Below are 21,592 nucleotides of genomic sequence, written 5' to 3'. Positions count from 1 at the left end.
GAGGCAGAGATTGGTATGATGTGGCTATAGGCCAGGAAATGCCAACAGCTACCCAAAACTGGGTAAGGAATGTACAGCAAGGAACGTACCCTCCACTAGGGCCTCCAGAGGGAGTATGGCCCTGACAACACCTTGATTTTAGTTCAGTGATATTGATTTAGGACCACGGGCCTCGATAATTGTGAGAGAATAAATTTATATTATTTTAAGCCCCCAAACTTGTGGTAATTTGTTATAGCAGCCACAAGAATCTAATACAGTTATCAAAGGAGATGGTAATTATTTTCTAAAGAAATATCAATTTTGCCACCTAAGACATTATACATTGGAAGTTATCTAATGAGCTATTACTATATGTCATCTACAATTGTATAATTCTTGGATGCCACTGGTTGCGGGAAAAAATAACAGAAATTCACTGTGAAAGTTTAAATAAGTCTATGTTTACCTTTGCACACCTTTTGGATCAGCTTCCCAGAGATAATAACTAAAAATCTAACCAAATCCTACCAAATCTGGTAGACTCTTTAAATAAATAAAGAGAAAATATATTTAATTGTTTTAAAATAGTCTGCATTCAAGTGTGTCATGAGGTGCCCTTCAGCTCATGAGAAGCAAATGTTGCCTATTACTCACCTCTCCACCCTCCCTTGATTTTATGGGTCTGCTTCTTTAAAGCCAGAACAGTCCAACCTCCAATCTTTTAAAATTTATTTTCCAAATAGCAATTGCCAGATTTTCTGTGGTTTAGTTTTTAAAGTGGCTGCATATTTAAATAAAATATTGACATCATATAAGCCCCATAGGAACTTTCTAGAACACTAGGTTCTTTAGAAGTATTATGAAATGACTCAGGTAAATGAAAGAATGAATGTTAAGATCTCCTTTTCGATAGCAGATTCTAAAGAATGCGCAGAAAACAGAAGCTGCTTAGGCACCCAATCTTAAGGCGAGCCTGTTTCAGTAGGCAGAGGCAGATGGGACAAGCTGGAGATCAAAGAGCTTCCTGAGACTATTCCAGGCCACTGAAATCTGAGGCAACGCTTTGCTTTTGGTGTTGCCTACCCACGTGGCATTTTATGCTTCTCTAGAATGGCCACCCAAACTAAGCTTTTCTGAGTGCCAGACAACAGATTATGTCATGGAAAAAAAAACGGAGATCTAACCATCTTGGTTTTGTTTGCCTTGGAGAGACTCCAATAGGAAAAACATTGTTACATTAATTAGAAATTTTAAAAAAAGGAGTTAGGGGGGAGAAAAGAAAGAAAAAAAAAATCAAAATAAAAAGCCAAAACAGATTCTTAGCAAGGAAATATTTTAGGAAGTTGGAAAGGTCACATTCTTTATTTGACCATTAATGAATGAAGATTTTGTATAGTTCTGCAGTGGCCTTGAGGCACCATTCCTCTGGTGAAAGAGAAATGATTATGCTAAATAAACAGGAAAATAAATTCATTGTAGAGTCCTGGGGATAGGTTCTTTTCCTGGGGGTGGCAATAAAAAAGACCAAAATGATTTTTTTTCAAAGATTGAGACAATAAAAACAGCATTATTATATAGTGTATTTCTGCAATTGAAGCACAGAAGTAGCTTGTTTGTCAGTTAGGATTTAGCACACAGGCTCTTAGGAGCAAGCACATTTTTAGGGTGTGATGGAAATACTCTTTATATGATACATGTGAGATCCAATGGAATAATTATAGGGAGAAATAATTTATTTCTCTTTTTGTTTAATATTAATTTTTGAGAGGTTTACTATGTGGATTAAAAGAAATTTCTTTAGCTGTAGGTTTAATGATACAGAGGATTTGAGCCCGTGATTATTTTTGCCAACTTCCTCCTGATACAGGGAACAAAACTTAAACCCATAGGAATCGTGAAGCTAGCTCAATATCACTAGATCTGGGACTCAGATTTGTGTTTTAAGACTCTGGTAAATTATTTGTGTCAAAGAACTGTTGTATTTCCTAAGATTTTTCAAATGGTAAAATCCTTCCCAAACTGGACTGCTTGGAATATTCTATTTCATACCAAATTTACAATTTCTAAAGTATATAATCTGTCAGTTCTTAATAGAATTATTTAAAAAATAAACATTTCTGTTCAAATCAAAGAAAATCATGAACATGCAGGTTCAATGGCATTTCATATGCCAAAAATGCCAATCATTAAATCTTTTCTGAAAGCTTGTTTGCCTCAGTTAGCAACATAAAAATATCTCTCTGAGGATTGAAACTGTTTATTTTAGAAGTCTACCTCTTTGCTTTTTTGAGTACTTTAATTCTATATCAGCATGGCTGAATTGAATAGAATAATATACTGCATCTATAATATTTACTAATGTCACAAATTTTTTTAAGTATCCATATTATGCTTTACATTCTTCCTCAGATCCTTTTTAATCATCTTCTTCTCTCTCCTGTATTATGGTCACTTTGGTCTCTGTTACCTAGTGCCTTCTAGTATCTTCCAAAAGTTTCATATCATCATTATAAATGCTTTACTTACAAATGCTTTAATTCCTAACCCCTTAACTCCAGCCAAAGAGGATTGTCTTTCCTTTTCTTGAAGGTCTTTCCCTTCTCTACTTTAATTGTTTAAGTCAGAGTGTGAAAAGATCTGGTGTGCTATTCTTTACAAATATTGAATAATATTTGCATTTTAGCTCTTGCCTATCAAGACTTAATCCAGTGTTCCTCAAGCTGGGTCTAGTCAGAGAAATTGCTTTTCACAAATTCTGAGAGTTCTCAAGGAGAATGTAAAAGTTTTGATCATCTTTGGATGATAGCTTTAAAAATACTGTAAGCATGTTCTGCATCCTCTGAATGACTGCTGGGTAGCTTAATATTTCCTATAATTTTAGCCCTGGAATTTGTATTTACAAGTCCATTGGTGCCAAGTGGTACTATTTTGTTGTCTCTGGATAATAAGAAATAAAGAGATATGCACTTAATGGTGTATGATGAGCTTGCACTAAGTGATGCCCAAATGTCAGCACTGCTTGCCAGAAATCTTTATTGTAATTAGCATTGAGAAATGGCCGAAGAAGTCAGTCATCTGGTACAGGGCTGCAAGCAGCAAATTAACTTTGGCAAAACAACATCAATGATCATATTAAATCAATTATTAATTTCAATATTGCTTGCCTTGTATCTTTGTTTATTTATTTATTTATTTATTTATTTGTGGCTGTGTTGGGTCTTCATTGCGGCGCGCAGGCTTTCTCTAGTTGCGGCAAGCTGTTGCTACTCTCCGTTGCGGTGCGTGGGCTTCTCACCATAGTGGCTTCTTTTGTTGCGGAGCACCGGCTCTAGGTGTACAGGTTTCAGTAGTTGTAGCATGCAGGCTCAGTAGCTGTGGCTCACGGGCTCTAGAGTGAGTGCAGGCTCAGGAGTTGTGGCACACAGGCTTAGTTGCTTCACAGCATGTGGGATCTTCCCAGACCAGGGATCAAACCCATGTCCCCTGCATTGGCAGGCGGATTCTTAACCACTGTGCCACCAGGGAAGTTCATTGTATAATTTTTAAATGTACTTTGGTGTGAGTTATAAGTACAATAAATTTATAACTAATTTTGTGCTGTATATATTTAGGTAACATTTTAATAATAATAATTTTAGTTTACGTAGCTAGCTGTGGTTGTTTGATTTTAGCTGTGCTTTTCTCAAGTTTAAGGGCCACAAAGCCAAAAGAATAAATAATACAGAAGTCTAAGATTCATTAGACAGATGTCCTTCTGGCAGTTTTCAAATCACACAGTACTAGAAGCTGCCTTCCAATATTTAGCTTTGGAAATGGCCAACATGTAAGCAGTCGATGAATGTTTCTAAGGACGGCAGGTTAAATGAGAGAGGGAATGTTAACTTACTCTCTTTTAAAGTATCTGTATGACCATGTTCTCAAGAGAGATCTGAAAGCTCATCATGGACAAACCACAAAAAAATTAGAGAAACTTTGGGACAATCTGATTTATCTTTGCTCACGTAGGCAAGTCTTTTCAGTCTCATGAAGGTATTTCAGACTTTTACTTTACTTCAACAGATTATCATGCATTAAGTTGTCTTCCTCCAGATATTGTATTATTTTTTTCTAGTCATGGCCATGAACAGTATGAGCATAATATAAATGCTATAATTATAAAGATTCAGTGCAAATATTTAAAAGTATTCAAAATCATTTCTGAAGTCATTTGAAAGCATTGGTTATTTTTTAGGAAAAATAGCTAAACCTGAAACAAGTAAATAATTCTCAACATTTTTCATTTCTTCTACTTACCATATCCAATCAAATGATGAGTTCTCTTAATTTGGCTTATTAGACATCTCTAAAGTCTGTCTACTTTCTTTATTTTCCTCCACGACAAAAGGATTTCAGGCCACCATCCTTTCTACCTGGATTATTGCTACTACTGGCCTCTAACTGGTTTCCCTCACTCCAGTACTGCTCATTTCCAAGCCACTGTCTACACTGTAGTCTGAACTAGGCTTAAAAGGCAAACATTATTTCACCCTCCAATGTGGTAAATTAAAGCACAGTTTCATTACCAGGACTCAAGGGCCCTCATGATCCACGAAGATATCACTCCAGCCTGGGTCCTCATACATTTCAACTTCTAAATCTCACCGAGCCACTCTCAACTTGGTCCCTTCACAGTGACTTTCCCTTGCCAGGCACACTCTTCTCATCTCAGTGTAACACTCTCTCCCAGCCTCCCCCCGCTGCTACCCCACACACACCAGGTAGTACCTTAAACACTATCCTCTCTGAGAAGTTTTTCTTGATTCCTGGTCTGCATTGCCAAGCCCGCTCTACTCTGATAGCTTCTTGACTTCTCCCTATCATAGGACTTATCATACTTGATTATAATTTCTTCTTCAGTCATCTTTCTTTTTGATTAAGAATAACGCGTTATAACTCCTTTGTGGGAGATATATGTGATAGTCACATTTCCTAACAATGTTAATTTAAGACATAATGAGAAATGCAGACTTATGCACAATTAGGTTTATTGAATTTTTAACCAAATCTATTTTTTGAAACATACTATGCATATTGAAAAATGCATGAGTCCTAAGTGTAGAGATTAATGAATTTTCACACAGTACAATTACCACCAAATCAGGAAAAACCATCACCCCAGAAGTCTCTTCATATTCCCTGCCAGTCACTACCTTTACCCATCTTCTCAAAGGTAACCAAATATCCTGACTTCTAATGAAACAGATCAGTTCTGAACACTTTAATCTTGAACTTTTAAAACAGTACAGCATGTATTCTTTTGTGTCTAGCTTGAAAAACATGTGCATGTAAAATTCACTCTTATTGTGTGTAGCAGTAGAATATTCATATTATTTACTGTATGATATTCCATTATATTAAAAATACCATAGTGAATTTATCTAAGCCACTATTGACGGGCATCTGGGTTGATTCCAAGTTTGAGTTATATGAACAATGCTAACATTGGTACTTGCTAACTTGGTACACCTATGCACACATTTTTCTATCACATATACCCATGAGTGAAATTGTTTATTCACAGGATATGCATATCTTCATCTTCAAGGTTTCTATAGACTGTTAAGATTTTTTTATAGGCAATTCATAGGAGAAGAATATACGTATAATAATCATGCGAAGAGATGCTCAGGATATTTAGTCATCAGAGAAATATAAATTAAAGCACTTCACACCTGGTTAGACAAGCTAAACTTTGTATCTATGTAACTTTAAGTTCAGATGGGAAAATGGAAGCCATCAGGTGCTGGAAGAAGAAAAATTGGAGCCACCATTTTAAACTGGTGTCACTTTCTTTTGTTTATTGCTATACCTTCAACCACAGGTATAAGACAATATAAGTTATACATATATACTATAACTTAATAAACTTCCACACTGAATATATACCCTAGGAAAGTTCTCCCAGAGGCACATAAAAAAGCATGTAAAAAGATGTTTATTTTCAAATTGTTTTTAGTGAGGAGATTTTAAGAGAATGGCAATGAAGGAATGAAACGTAATAAAGGCAGCTAGAGGAATAAACTAAACCGACATAGAACAACATGGACAGATTAGAACAAATAATATTAATTGAAAGAACTGAGAAGCAGAATAAAATATGCAGTGAAGTATAATTTATGTAAATAAAACCAAATATAACAATACTACTTATTGTTCATACAACATGTGTAAATAAAACAAAAAAGATGAACTGAAGTGACAGTGAAGGCATGGCAGGATATGGAACTGGAGTTAAATGGAAAAAACATAATACAATATATAAATAAATACATAAATAAATAAATGATAAGTATGAGAGACATTGTGCTCAGACAGTACTTAGTGTGTGCCACAAATTGCAGAATATTATTGATCATATCAACCTGATCCTGTGCTCCTGAGGTGTGAACATTTAGAAATAAAGTGTTACAGAAATAATACTCAGAGAAGGAGGTACTGGCTATTCCCTGAAAGTACAAGTGTAGGTGAATTTCTTCCTCTTTGGTGATGACCTGTTCCCCACCCAGATGTTTTCACAAACTCAGACTTGTAAACACAACATTGTCAAAAGCTTATTATTCTCTTGTAATATTAGAATATTCAAATATTGCAATATTAGAATATATGTAATTATCATTATTATTATTATCAATCAAGCAATATGAAAATTATTTATAGAAACATGTACTGAAAACACTGAAAACTTAAAAATTTGTTTTTCATTCAATAATCCATTCAATATAGATATATATATATGTACTGAGTTCTTATTACATACAAGGTCTTATGCTGCTCTATGAAGATGAAAAGAAACACACTTCAGCCTGGTGGAACACTTTGAGCTGTAATCTTTATGGCAGATGTAAATGTAGAGAGGCTATTTCCCTTGGCAGCCATGCTCATCTCAGCTCACCACTGCGATTCCAGCCACCTAAGCTGGCGTCTTGCTTCCTCAGTGAACTAAACAAATGAAATTCAGCATCCTAACCTAAACATAACTCTCATCTTCTTTAACTCAAATTTGGTCCAGAAGCTGTAAGTATTCATAAGGGTTGTTAAATACCATATTTTATCATTTCTAGTACACCCAGTGATTTTTACATGTTAATATCTCTGAAAATGGAATGCATCTTACAATTTATGGCATCTCTTAATTGCCGTCAGCCAGAAGACAATAATGACTTAGTTGTCACTGCCTGCGCGTATGTGACTTTGGTCATAGCTGTTTATATTGGCATTACTTCAGTTGAGTTAGGAGTATTTGGGGGATAACACATGTTGAGTTTAATTGCTTTTTAAATGTCTTATGATTCATCATTAAAACCAAAAATTTTTTTATGTACAGAAATTTACGGAAATAGAGCATCTGGACATATAAGGATAACATTTTTTATTCCTGTTGGCCAGATCAGACAATTTCATTTGCTTAAAATTCTTGTCAGCAGGAGTCTTTATTTTATTCTATGTATAACATACTACCCCCAAAACTTAGTGGCCTGAAACATCAAATATTTGTTATCTCATGCAGTTTCTGAGGGTCATGAACCTGGGAGCATTTTGGTTGGGTAGCTCTTGCTCAGTGTCTTTCGAAGACTGCAATTAAGCTTTTAGCCAAGGCTGCAGTCATGTGAAAGCTTGACTGGGACTGAGGTGTGCTTGCAAGATGGCTCACTCACATGCCTGTTGGTAGGGGTCTCAGTTTCTCACTATGTGGTCATCTTCATAGGGCTGCCTGAACGCTTCCTCAACATGGCAGTTAGCATTTCCCAGAACAACTGATCTGAGAAAGAGAGAGAGACAGACAGACAGACAGACAGACAGACCAAAATGGAAACCATGAAAACCACATGGGCTTTTTATTACCTAGTTTCCAAAGTCCTGCACTGTCACTTCTGCTTTATTCTATTCACTAGAAATGAGTCCTTAAATCCAGCACAACCTCAAGAGGAGGAGAATTAGTTTCTACCTCCTGAAGGGAGAACTATCAAAGAATTTATGGACATATTTTTTAAATGGCCCTAATAACTGTCTATTAATGCCTGATAAGATTGAGAAAGTACTGGCAGAATGAGCATCAGAAGCTTGGAATAAATACTGGAGCATTCTTTTAAGAAATCATGCATATACCAATACCACCAAAGAATAGTATTTTGTGGCAAAACACAAATATCAATTACTCAGAGTTTAAGATTGATTTAGAAGAGTCATATTCTGAATGTGGAAGTATTTAGGACTATATTACACAATTTATTTTGTACATAGTTTCCTTCTTGTCTATGCATAAGAATCACAAGTCATAAAAATTTTTGTGTAAATAACTATTTCCATAAATATAAAATAAAATTCTACATGATAAACAAACGTTGTGTTATAATTTAATTAGGAGTATTTTTTCTTTCTTAATGGTAAAATTAATGGCCTTTTAGATCCAATGGGATTTGGTAAATGTCTGTGGTAGACTGCATCGTTTGGCTCCAATTCGTCAGTATTCCCTATATCCACACCCTTTGCTTGTAGCTATAAAGTACCCACCCACATACGTGAATGACCTGCCCTGCTCCTAGGCTCTGGGTTTTATAATGTGACTTGATTTGGTTAATAGGATATTAGCAGTCATGAGGCAAGAGAAGGCTTGAAAATGTACATGCACGTTTCCATTTGCTTCCTTGCACCTCTGCCATTGTCATGACAACATGTCAGAATTAGCCTGCTGGAAGATGAGAGAAAAGTGGAGCAGATCCAAGTTGCCCTAAAGGCCCCAACTCAAGGCAGCCTCTAACATTTGACAGTCAGCCTGCTCTCAAGCGAGTGAGAAAGCCCAGTTCACATTAGCAAAGCCACATTTCTGATCTGCTCACCCTGATGTGTAAGCAATTAATGTTTATTGTTACATGTCACTGAGGTTTTGGGGTTGTGTTTCTGCAGCATTATTGTGGCGATAAATAACTAATATAGTTCACTTAAAATGGTGTATGTGTTTTCACCACTTTAATATGGTATGCCCCTTCCCATTGATTAATTGGCATGATGATCTATGTGGATAAGATTTTCCACTGAAGTTCTAAAGTCCCTTGAAAACTTGTGCTATGTCTGGATATACACATCATTCTTTCTTAGAAATAATGAAAAAAGTGTAGACAGGACTGCTTGACAGTGGTTTCTCCTCACACCTCATCATTGAAAATGTTATACATTTAAATGTAGTAAAAGGAAGATTTCAGAGCCAACAGACCCTTTTCCTTATTCTTTTAAATTCTGCTATTGCGTTCGGTTCAACTAAATCAGCTCTACCTGACCAAGGATAGGTGACTTTGAGTTGACTGAATGCTAAGCTCTGTTCTAGATATAAACAGACAGCTATGCAATCACCTGAGTTAAGATTTTTAGAAGCCCTAAATGCTAATTTGCATATATCTGGTGAAAAGTCATGGTGGGAGAGGAAATTTAAGATTTTGGGGGAATATATTAATACTATATGCTAAGCATTTTAACTCTATCATCTTTTTAACTCATAGAATTTTAGGAAGAATAAGTGGAGTGGAGAATGTTTTTGTCTGTCCAATACCCTCCTTCTGTTAATAGCACCTGATATTTCTTTTAGGGGAATCATCCCTTTCCACTCCATGTGGCCCTGGTGGAATTTCTATTACAGTGCTCTTGTCACCTTCCAATTATTCAGAAGGACAGGCAGGAGGCCAGTGATGGCCCCTGATGGCCAACCTCCTGGGGATAATATGAGTCTTTAATGAGATTTGGTATCTGTATTAGCTCAGAAAAAGAGTCCCTATTTCTTTGGGGCCACCAGCCAGCAGAATGTAGGCTTGGAACGGTCAGCACCTGTGATTCCTGTCACAAAGAGATAGCCTGCCTAAAAATGAAATGTGTGCACAGAGACAACTAGAATCAGTGGATGGAGAGACAGTCTGCTGAGAACATTATTTAAGCCTTTAAATCCTGCCCTTATATCTGGCAGATGCCATTATTTGAGCCAATAAATTCCTTGTTTTTCTTAAGCTTATTTGAGTTGAGTATCTGTCATTTGCAACTGAAACGATTCTGAATGATTGAAAAGTGTTATCCTCACTTTATGGGAAAGGAAACTATCTTCCAAATGTCACATTACTTGCCCAAGGTCTCACAAGGTATCTCACAAGGTAATAACAGAGTTAGAACATGATCACAGGTTTGTCCAATGCCCATGATCTTCACATAACTGCATTTTAAAAGTTTTTAAAATGTACACGTAGTAAAACTCACCCTTTTGTTGTACAGTTGTATGACTTTTGACCAATAGATTTGTGTCCCTGCCACCAGTTTTGGCACCCCCAAGACTTCCCTCATGCTGTCCCTTTGTAGTCAAACCCCCCTCCTACTCTTAATGCTTGATAACCACTGACATGTTCTCTGTCCCTAGAGTTTTGTCTTTTCCAGAATGTCATATAAATGGAATCACACAGCCTTTTGAATCTGGCTTCTTTTCATTTAGCATAATGCATTTGAAATTCATCCATACTGTTGTATGTTATCAACATAAATGTTTTATGAAAGCACGCTTAGAGCAGCTTTTCAATCATATCCTCATTAGTGTGAGTGGGGCATATACAGGTTTTAAAAAGATGAAAAGAATGTATACTGGGTTGAATAATATTCTACCAAGATTTATATCCAGCTGGAATCTATTTGGAAATAAGGTCTTTGCAGATGTAATCAAGTTAAGATGATGTCAGACTGGATTAGGGTGGGCCCTAATCCAATGACTGGTGCTCTTATGAGAAGAGAGAAATTTAGACACAAAGATACAAAGGGAGAATGTCACATGACAATAGAAGCAGAGATTGGAGACATGCAGCTGCAAACCAAGAAACACCAAGAATTGCCTGCAACCACAAGAAGCTACAAGAGAGGCACGGAACAGACAGACTCTCCCTCAGAGAACCAACCTTGCTGACACCTTGATTTCTGACTTCCAGCTTCCAGAACTGTAAGAGATAGATTTCTGTTATTGGAAGCACTCAGTTTGTGGTCATTTGTGTGGCAGCCCTAGGAAACTAATGCAAGAAGGTATGACGGTATAGGGGATTGCTTTTAGGGCAGCTTCCATCAAGCAAAAGAGCCTAACTGAGGAGATAGGATAGATGAAGACCAAGTTCTTTCACTTTACAGTTTTGCCTTAGGATGAGCCTGACTGAATTCTAAAGCCAAACTGTAATAGCATCATGGGTACTGGTATATTTCCCCAAGCATCAAATCTATTACTGGTAACTGAAAAGTGAAACCTGTTTTTAAAATATGATAAACAATGTAGAAACCTAATTTTGGCCTCCCCATCAACTAATTTTAAAGTCAACTCATTCAAAACCACCATGTTTCCCATTGTGAAGAAAAAAAAATGTTCAAGTTGGGGAGGGGGCACCTTTCATCAATCTTTTTATTAAGCATCTCCAGAAGATTAGAGACTCAGGAAATTAGGTATTAAAATTTAATTAACTTTCCAAGTTACTTGAAGAAAAAAGAAAGAAGAAAGTAAAATCCACATTCCTCTAGAGAAAAAAATCTTCTGAAGTGCATTTCAGTCTGCTGCTTGGATTTTAGACACAAACAAATTAGGGGATATTTTTAATAGACAAAAAGTATATAGCCTTTTGATACTTAAGATGTAGAAGCAAAAGAGAGCAAATGAACAAATTAGCATTTTAGACAAACCAAGAGAATGGATTTTTTTCTTAAGAGATATTTAAATTATGTATCCATGATGTTAATATTGTTGATTCAGTTTAAAACAGCAGTTAATCTACCTTGTAATAATGATGAAAATCTGTGATTCTCAAACCTGGCTCCTTTTCAGACACTCCTGAACAACCTAGAAAGATCCCTATGCCTCACTGCCCAGATTCTGATTTGGTAAGTCTGAACTAACACCTAAGGAATCTATTTTATTTTTTCAAATTCTCCAGGTCATCCTGATGGACGACCAGGTTTGAGAACAGCTAACAGGGAAAATGCTCTCACAGAAAGAAGCTTTGATCTCCCAAAGCCTGGGGAATTAGAGATGGGGTCAATCCAAGGTCAAATACCAAAAGCTAAATATTAGAATGGAAGTAATATAATCCTTAAGGTCAAGAAACAGAGGCAGGGTCTAAAAGGGAAACCAGGATGCAGGGTGGAAGCAAGCTTCATGAAACAGGAAAGGAGGTCAGAATGCCAATGAGAAATCACAATCAGAACACAGGGGAGGATTGTAAGCCAGAAACACAGGAAGCTCTGGCATTCAGAATTTGGGGCTCAGTCTGGCTCAGGACTCAGAGAAAGCTTTACCTGAACCAGATTCCTGTCTGTAGAGTTATGCTTTTATGTAAATTCTTCTATTAAGGGTATCAGTTCATTCAGGGTTTATCTAGTCTCTTATTTTTTCAGCATCTAGCAGCTTGCTTTAGTGTCCAGCATTAGATTGAGTGAAATGCACTGACCTCTCCATAAACTGAAGTTATCTCCCAGGCGATAGTATTTCACTGTAATAATGCCTGTGTGTGTGCGTATGCGTGTAGCTCTATGTTTGTGTGTATATTTTTTGTAGAATGCTTCAAACATTGAACTGCTGTTTAACATGTAATGTTTTTCTCCCATGCTATTAAACCTTTAATGAAAACCCTCTAAAAATGAATTTTCAACTTCAGGTAAATTGAAAGGACAATTGTTGTTTCTTGGGTAACAGTAAGACATTTATTTCTTTATAATTTGTTTTCATTCATAAAAAGGACAAAGCACAGTCCTATACTACTCCATTGAAAAAATGATAAAAAATAACTAAAAAAATCAATTCAATATTTATCAGTATCAAATAAAACTACTATCACCTTTCCTTGAAATACAAAGAAACAACAGATGTATCTATATCTATATAAAGTTTAATTAAGAATCTTGCGTCTTAAAGCAGATGATACATTAGTTAGTTTGACAACAGTTTAAAACTGATGGTCCCAGTCAAATTTGTACACTTGTATGAGGAAATGAAAAGCTTGAGTTATCGGTGTATGAGAGATTTTAATCTACCTTATCTCTGCCACAAATTTAAAATTAAACAAACAACCTCCAAAGTCTGTTTTCTTCTTACCTTTCAGAACCATTTCATGCAAAACCAGTTTTGCTCTTTATTATCATACATTAGAAAATAAAAGGCAAGCATGCATTTGGCAAAAGATTTAGTTGTTGACTATATAAAAATGCCCAACATGGGTCACATTGCAAAAGGAAAACCCCAAAGTGTAACAATGAAAACACAAACATTTGTACAGAAGGCTCACAGAGTATTCGTTTCCCTAAAGTATGAAGAGATTTTGTTTTTCTTTCAAATAATTAAATATTTTATGAAATCTGGTAACGATCTCAAGACTGTTGACATACTTCCACTGGAGAATCACCCCTTTCACTTACTTTTAAAAAGTTTCATTTTATAACAAAGAGTTAAATGTAAACTAATGAAATATTTATTGGTATTTTCATAATGAAAACCCTAAACATTTATACATAGATATATAGTACAAAAATTATACAAATTAAAGAAAGGGGGGTAAAATAGTAATAGATCTATTTTGCTTCCTGTAAATATTTTTTTTATGAACCTATAAGGTATCCTTTCTAAAAAGATAAACTCTATCTCTAATTAGCTAGCAAGGTTGTGCTAATAAAATAGGATTATACCTCTTGAAGCATCAGACATTGCACTATTTCATAAGCCAGCTAATCCTTTATTACTCGATTTCTTTCACATCCACACTCAAACACATTTCCGTGCACACCATGGAGAATGAAGAAATGTGCATCTTCCTTTTCACAACTTATAAAAACCTAAAGCACCAACACTTGGGAGACCACTGGACAGACACGTTATTTGTCTCCTCCCGGCCTTCCAGTTTTGCATACTCTTCAAAGTACCATTAGCAACATCTTGATTTGGTATTCATAGCCAGTTTTCGGTATTGCATTGAAGCAGGAAATGAGTTTAAAACTAAATTTAAAAAAATAGGGAATACTGTAGTTTTTCCAAGCTACAGGTGATTTCTTGATTCCATACCTTTAATAAAGAGAGGCTTTACTTAGAATGAAGAACAAAAACAAAAAGTCACTAGAATATTATTTAATTCTGATATTCACTTAACTGTCATTTATTCCTAGCTGTGTAAAGACTGTCACATCTCAATTAAAAAATTGAAGCACTCTACTTCTCAAAATTCATCATTTCACATATGAATAAATACAGCAACATGATGATACTCTAACACAAGAGCTGTGATTTTTTGAGGTTTGAAATTGATGATAAGAAAAGCATAAAATAATGTCAGAGTAGAATACAAAAGTAAAAAATAACTTCATGTAGTATATTAATTTTACTATTAAAAAACTAACTTAAGAGTATTACTGATTCTGAAAACCAAATATTTAGAAAATTACTTACTTCCAAAATAAGAATACTGAAAATAAGTTCTAGAATTTGGTTTTCAATATTCAAAATCATCCAACTCATTCAGTAGAATGATTTGCTATTGGAAATTATGTTAAATGCTTTAGTTATACTTTTTTTTTAAAGAAAACTCAAAATGCCATGAATGATAGGGGCCATTCAAAAATATGCAGGACCCAAAACAGAGAGGATAGTACAAGAGACTGTATTACTCTTACATTTACCACATACAATCAACGTTTCAACCTCTATTATATTTCACAACTTGTTATTAAATTTAAAGCACCTGTGTATGGTGATTTTACTTTCACTCTACAGCCTATGGTATTGAATTGAACACTGTAAATTGTCCCATTGGATTAAATCATGCAACTGTCACAGAATTAGGTTAAGTGGTGTTTATAAGGCATATTGGAACGAGTTAAAAATCATTTTACACCCATTTAAAAGTTTATTCTTTTGGATGAAGGGGTTCCTGAATGCCTCAGTCATAACATATGTTGTAAATCAGTTGGATAGTTTGTTAAAGTATAATTTATTTGGCTTAGGATGGAGTTGCAGGAATTGGAAGGAATTGTAGTCATCACAGAGATGCAGGGTGTCCTCTGAACTGGGCTGGGAGCAGCAGTTGTCACGCCACATTCAGAATTCCAAGTAGACAAGGATGCCAAGGGCAGGCAGCAGGAAGCCAAGAAGACATGGTGATAGGATGGACGCACCTATAATGTAAACCAAAAAAGTGCATATTATTTCATTGATAACAGTCACTGTTGCTCATTTACCCTGCTATGGGTATTATGAAACCCTGAAACCCAAGTGGTTCCTTTAAAAAAATACTAGCTTCACTTAGTCTTAAGTGACTTAAGAAAAACAAAAATATTTGATCAAGGATTTTGCATGTGAGACTGTGTGGACTGTTTATACCAAAAGCTCATATAAATCATTTACGATAATAAGATCGCAAATGTTTCTGTTTTTCCTGTGATCCAGCAGTCCCGAACTCCTACCAGAAGGCACTAGGTCAGGAAACATGTATAAATAAGTGAAAAATCGTAAGTAAGCTGTGAAAAAATAAGATAAAGAGATGCAGCAAAAATGTTAATAACATTACATGGGGCAGTGACATCATAGGTATACTGGAAGATCCTACATGATTTCATATCCTAATGGTTTTAAAACATTTAGGGGCTTATATGCAATGATTTTAGAAATGTATTTTTGATAATAATAAATAATCTATTCAAATTTTTATCCAAAGAACAATTGCCCTGAGAGATGTTATGTAAATGAAGAATAAAAATGATGTAATATTCTACAGACTTAAATTATGTCTTGAATGACGCCTAGAAGGGCTCTTCCTGTGGTCAGGTAAGTTTATGGGTCCAAGTCCAGCTTCACTGGAATTCTTGAGAAAGGGCTGAAAAGTGGGACCAAGAAGGTACACTCTTCCTTTCAACTCTCCACAATTATTAGGTGCTCTCTTCAACGAGCAAAAAATACAGCTTGTAAATATAATAGACTTGTGTCCATTTTGGGAAATTTATTCTCTAAATTTGAAACTTTAAATCATTGTTATCTACTATATCAATAGTTGCCTAAATAGACCTTTCTTTGGAATATTCCTCTTACGTTTAGGAAGATTCAAGGCCATTTCTCTCGAATTTGGTCCTTGAAGGCACAGTCATACTCCCTGTAAGGTGGAAGATGATTGTGTCTACCTGCATTCCGCTATTGCCCTGTTAGCAGCATTCAGTGCTGCATGGAAAGTATAAGAGAGAAAACATTATCAGACACTGATAAAGGGGTTCTTAGAAATGAGCAGGACAGTGAAAGTAAAAGTGAGGGCAGAACCGCAAGCACAATATAAACATCCCTCGAGTAGCTGCTTATAGCCTCTTTATGATAATGCATAACGGCATTATCGGTAGCAATGATGACACAAATAATGACCATGATAGCTGCTATTCACTGTTCTACAGCCACAAGACAGACACCACACTGGCCATTTATATGTATTATGACATTTATACAATAGCTTATGATGGCAGATCTTATTTTCCTGACTTTATAGATTATGTAACTCAGATTCAGGTAAAATGACTTGTTCAAGGCCAGTGGCCAGTAGAAGGCAGAGCCAGGATTAGATCTCAGATTGGCCTGGCTCCAAAGTCCATGCTCTTTCTACCTCTCTGGCACTTTCTATAGATAGCTTTGGAAAGGTACCAGTTCTGGAAAAGCATTAGGACACTACATCTTGCACTTAAAGTGTCAAGGCAAGGGCACAGGGGGAAAATAAATGACATATGGGAAAGCAGAGCACCTAAGCTGTTTCAAAGTGTCTTTATTCTTGCAGTATTTTTCCCTCTATTTTTCTACACAGATATTTAAAAACTATGCCACAGCCCACGTATTATTTTATTCAATAAGATGACCAATAATAAACCTTAATCACACAGAAAAACATTAGCTTTCATTGTCTGACCTAATTTAAAAGATCTTTCCTGAAGACCTTTGTCTGAGAATGACTACAGGGTCTCTGCAATGCTCTGTCTTTGACCACGAATTACATCAATGATGGGTACACATTCATGTATTTGCCTGAATATGTGGGTTGGCTAAGTACAAACTGTGGCCACGGAAAGAAGGTTAGTCAATTGTGGATGCCATTTTGAAGTTTTGGTGTTAGTATGAAAACCAAACACAATTTCATAATTTGTGGCTTCAACATCAGGATATTTGATTTATTTAAAATAAAATCTTCATGTTTATGTGTGTTATATTTAATTTCTCTAATGGCTCAAGCTTATGTAATTGTGGTCTTCATCTTCAATTCTCTTCCACATTGCAAACACAAATTAGAGACCTGACTGAATTACTATTTAAAGTCATTTTAAATGTGGGATCCCTATATTCTTGAGGGGTTTAAAACATATATTTGTTTTCCATCTAACAAAATGTATATCAAGCATAATTTCAGTACTTAACATGGTATGTAGTAAACGTATATTTTGCTTTTCACATAGCTACTGAATATCAAACATGAAAAAATCATCAGTCTGGTTAATTACTTTTGCCTATAAGAACAAATGTAAGGCCAATTTAGAATACTATGTCTCTTCCATTGGATTTCTTGATTTTTTTTAACCTAAACTGCCCAGATTTATTTTTCCCTCAGGAAGGATTCCTGCTAGAGAGAGTTATATATTGAGAAGAGAAATTTAATTAAAAATTAAGCAGTGCTTAACAATCTCTTCAGGTTTTATGCTAAATAGACAGCCCCTCTAGTCAGTTTTTAATACAAATCTCTTTTCTGATGCTTAAGTTTAGACACCATGGTCCAAACCAAATTGCTAATGTTTACTATTAATACTTGGAATTTTCTCCTTGTGGTGTCATGTTTATAATCACACCTGTTAATATCTCTAGATTGTGAACAACTTCAGGACAGGGAATATATCCAAATCATATTTTCAGGAGTGTTGTCTAATACCAAGCCCAGCATATAGTGAGTTCTTGAACCATAAAGTTATAATATGAATAATTCTTCCAGTTAAAAGCCCTGAACCTTTTCTGATTGCAGAGCACAAAGTGGGAGAGAAAGTGAAGGGGTAGGACACGGGGATTTAAAGAAGACAAAGTCAACCACTGCGACCTGCATCTCTTATCAGAGAGATGATATTAAAAATCTGCAGTATCAGAAAGGCCTTATTTTACTGCTCAGTCCAAGGGGTTCTCCAGCTTGTCTTGATAGGATGTTACTTTGGATTCCTTCAAAGCCTTATAACCCTGGGCTGAGGGAAGAAAGCGTTTTGATAAGACGATTGATCCCCATGCCTAGGGGTATGCTTCATATATACTAGGTGTGTTAGGTACACATCAGTGGGTGTTTGCTGTTGAAATTTGTCAAATCCAATAAAACCCCTGCTGGGATAGCAGCAAGTTTAGAGAAATATAAGAGTAAAAGTCTGTTTGGGATTGAGAGTAAAAATCAGCTCAGAGGGAAAAAGAACAAAGTCACCTGCCTTTATTCAGGTTAGTAGTATGACAGACACAGATAATGCCAGCTTGAACTTAAATGGAGACACTGCCAAGGTCATGCAGCAGCTGGAAAATGCACAAATGACCCCTTCATTGAGTGGCTAGTGCTGTGTTACCAGTGATACTCCATACCTGCTTTACTCTTCCCATCTTTCACTAGGAACACCCAATTGCTTAACTACTCTCCCCTTGAGACGGCTCCCAACCCTAGTTCATTCCTGATACTCCTGTCCTCATCTTGGAAACAGCAACTGATCCAGAACTGATTGCTTCTTCCCTTAGACCTTCCTCTGGATTCTTCAGTAAGAACTCAAACCTTACATAAGATGTTTCTCCTTCCCACTTGAGTGGTGTTCCACGACTGCTCTGGGGTACGTTTCCTTGTTACATCCAGTCAATTACAGGTAGTCCAACTATCTATCAGACTACAGCTTTGTAACTGGTCCTTGGTTGTTTAGATTTTGAGAACAAACAGGGAAATATGAGGGTCTGTAAGCAGGTCACTGTCCTAGCAGGAGATGTAAGGGAATACTGGGAATAGTGTAATGGGGCTCTAGAACCAGGCAAAGAAAGCGAGAGTCCAAATACTGCCTCTGCCTTTTACTGGCTAGGTCATCTTGAGCATGTTCTTTAATATTTTTATGCCCTAGTTCCTTCAAGTATAAAACAGGGGTAATATATCTCATCACTTTATTGTGAGTATGGAGAAGATGTGTATCAATGGTTGTTATATATATTTTAGCAGCATAACCTTTCTTCAGAAACAATCACATGTGGAAGCCCATTTACTGAACAAGCAGGGAGAGGGGATGCTTTATTTAAAGATGGGCCTGGGGCAGGAGACCACAGATTTGTTGCCTCCTTTATGTTCATGCTTGTACCTGTACTCCCCCAAGCCCATCACTTCAGGCAATGTGTAGGGCTCTGCATATCACAGTTTGAAAACAGCTGCTTTATGTAGAGCACTTCAAAAAGTGCATAGCTGGTAGAAAACTTCTGTAAATGATAGTGATTCATACTACATTTGATGTTGTTCATCTCTTTATACAGTCCTACACTGTATTTTTTGAAAAGTAGTTGGATAAAAACAAAGCAAAACAATAGATAAGGCAGGTGTCCCCTGCAGACAACTTACATTTGAGACATGTATGTCTACTTACTGTTCCCAAGTCACACATTGTGTCCTTTTAGATCACAAACATTCCTGAAATGTCCTTTCACCTATAAACATGGGGCATATTGGACTTTTCTGTAGTAGTCTAGCTCAAGTTGATCTCCTCTGTGACATGGTAGTCTGGGATCTTTGGTTTTAAGTAACTGGAACTCAACTGAAGAAAAAGCTGATTTTGCACTGCTTTTGGACAACTAGAGCTAGTTAACTGAATACCTGTGTCGTCTGCCACGTTTCTGACTTTCATGTCTTCTTCCTTTGCAGATTGCCTCACATTCTCAGACTGACTTCTCAAGACAGACAAGAGAGTCAAGTTCACAATCATACATTCTCAAGATCAAAGAGATGATATTTTTTTTTACCCCAATTCCAGTGACAAAACTCTCAAGTAAAGATCCTTATTTGCAAAGTCTGAGTCATATACCTACTTTCAGACCAATACTGTGGCTGAATTAGTGCATTTGTGTGATTGAACTAGCTTGGAACAGGTTCCCATCCCTCAACCAATCACTGTGGCCAACGAGGAGGGTCGCTTAAGAAGACGTCAACACTTTCTGATCTCAGGTATTGATTACGAGCTTTGTTTTTGGAGTTAGCCTGACCCATTGGCAATTCTGGGTCTATCATTTACTGGCTGTGTACCCTTTGGAAAATTATTTGTGTCCGTTTACCCATTAGATTGTTGTGAGGTTTAAATGAGAAAATGGCACTTATTTTCTTAAATTTTGTGGAAGAAATGGGTGAAAACAAAGGTTAAAGGAGGAAGAGCTGCTTTTTACTTTCAGATATTGACACATAATTTAATGTATGAATGAATTTTCTGACCAAGAAAATTTTTAAAAAAACTCGTGTACTCTAATTTTCTTTCAGGACTTAACACTTGAAGGATGTGAAGCCATTGAGGCAAAAACAAGTATTTCAAAATTTGTCTTGACTATTGGGATTTTACAGAATGTCTGAGACAAAACAATTATAGATTCTTTATTGGTTAATTCATTTCTGGAATTTCTATCTTATATGTCTCTTCTCCCTTTCACATTTTCTTTTTCATGATTCCCCCCACCCTTTTCCTGATTCACACCTGATTTTTTACCCTTGCCTAGAAACTGGTATAGAATTTGGAATAAAACTCCTGTAACTCAGTGAGGTTAGTGTTAAAATTTTCTTTGGGTCATATATCAGAATTTTTATTTTTATAAATTGTCTAATGCTTATTAAGAATTAAAAGACGTATCTTTTTAAAAAGTTAGTTGACTCTGCTTCAAATAGGTCTCTTGGGGAAAATGCTGTTACAGTATTCAATTTTAAATCCATTATTATAAGCAAAACTACCTGCTTTTGACAAAATGGAGTTATGGATATTTACCCCAATCGGTTTTAAGAGTTTCTGGAAATGAAAACAAAAGAGAAATCAGAAAATAAAATGGATTTTTTCTTTGAGATACAGTAGACTTTCTATATTTGATGATTTTTTTTGCCTTTGATATCTATTATATTATAGTGTCTATGTGTATCAGCTTGCTTATTCTGTGTTTGAGAATTTTATCTCCTTATGCTTCTTTGAGATAACAAAATACTAAGCTATGTGAAGAAGAAGAAAAAAAAAGATAATTTAAGACCTATTTGCAGTTCTGTCAATAGCTAGTTGTGTAACTTTGGGCAAAAGAGAATATTTGGACTCAGAATATGGCTCTGAGGCTGGTGTGATCTTTGGCCATTTTACTTGTCAAGGCTGTGGATTTTTCCTTCTGTAAAATGATAGGGTTCAATATTATAACTCCTTAGGTTCCTAGCATTGCCATCAGCCTATGATTCTATGCAAACCATAATGTGTTTAAGAATATCAAGCACTGAGCCTAAAATTTGCAAAGATATTTGTTATATTTCCCCTTATTTATGATAAAGTTGTTATTTGTTTATATATA

General features: G+C 35.8%; 1 protein-coding gene across 2 annotated transcripts in view; it reads right to left on the bottom strand.

Annotated features, from left to right (window-relative positions):
* Positions 1-14,564: 14,564 nt before the first annotated feature.
* CNTN1 (contactin 1) overlaps positions 14,565-21,592 on the bottom strand; it is a 369,710-nt gene continuing 362,682 nt past the window's right edge. For both annotated transcript variants that reach the window (XM_059934553.1, XM_059934554.1), the window contains exon 25: positions 14,565-15,177. In XM_059934553.1, the coding sequence (XP_059790536.1) occupies positions 15,101-15,177 (77 nt within the window). In that variant the 3' untranslated portion in view covers positions 14,565-15,100. The remainder of the gene's footprint in view (positions 15,178-21,592) is intronic.

Source organism: Balaenoptera ricei, chromosome 10 (assembly GCF_028023285.1).
Source record: "Balaenoptera ricei isolate mBalRic1 chromosome 10, mBalRic1.hap2, whole genome shotgun sequence".
Classification (NCBI taxonomy): domain Eukaryota; kingdom Metazoa; phylum Chordata; class Mammalia; order Artiodactyla; family Balaenopteridae; genus Balaenoptera; species Balaenoptera ricei.
Note: the sequence above shows the minus strand (reverse complement) of the source record. Positions and strands in the feature narration are given on the sequence as shown.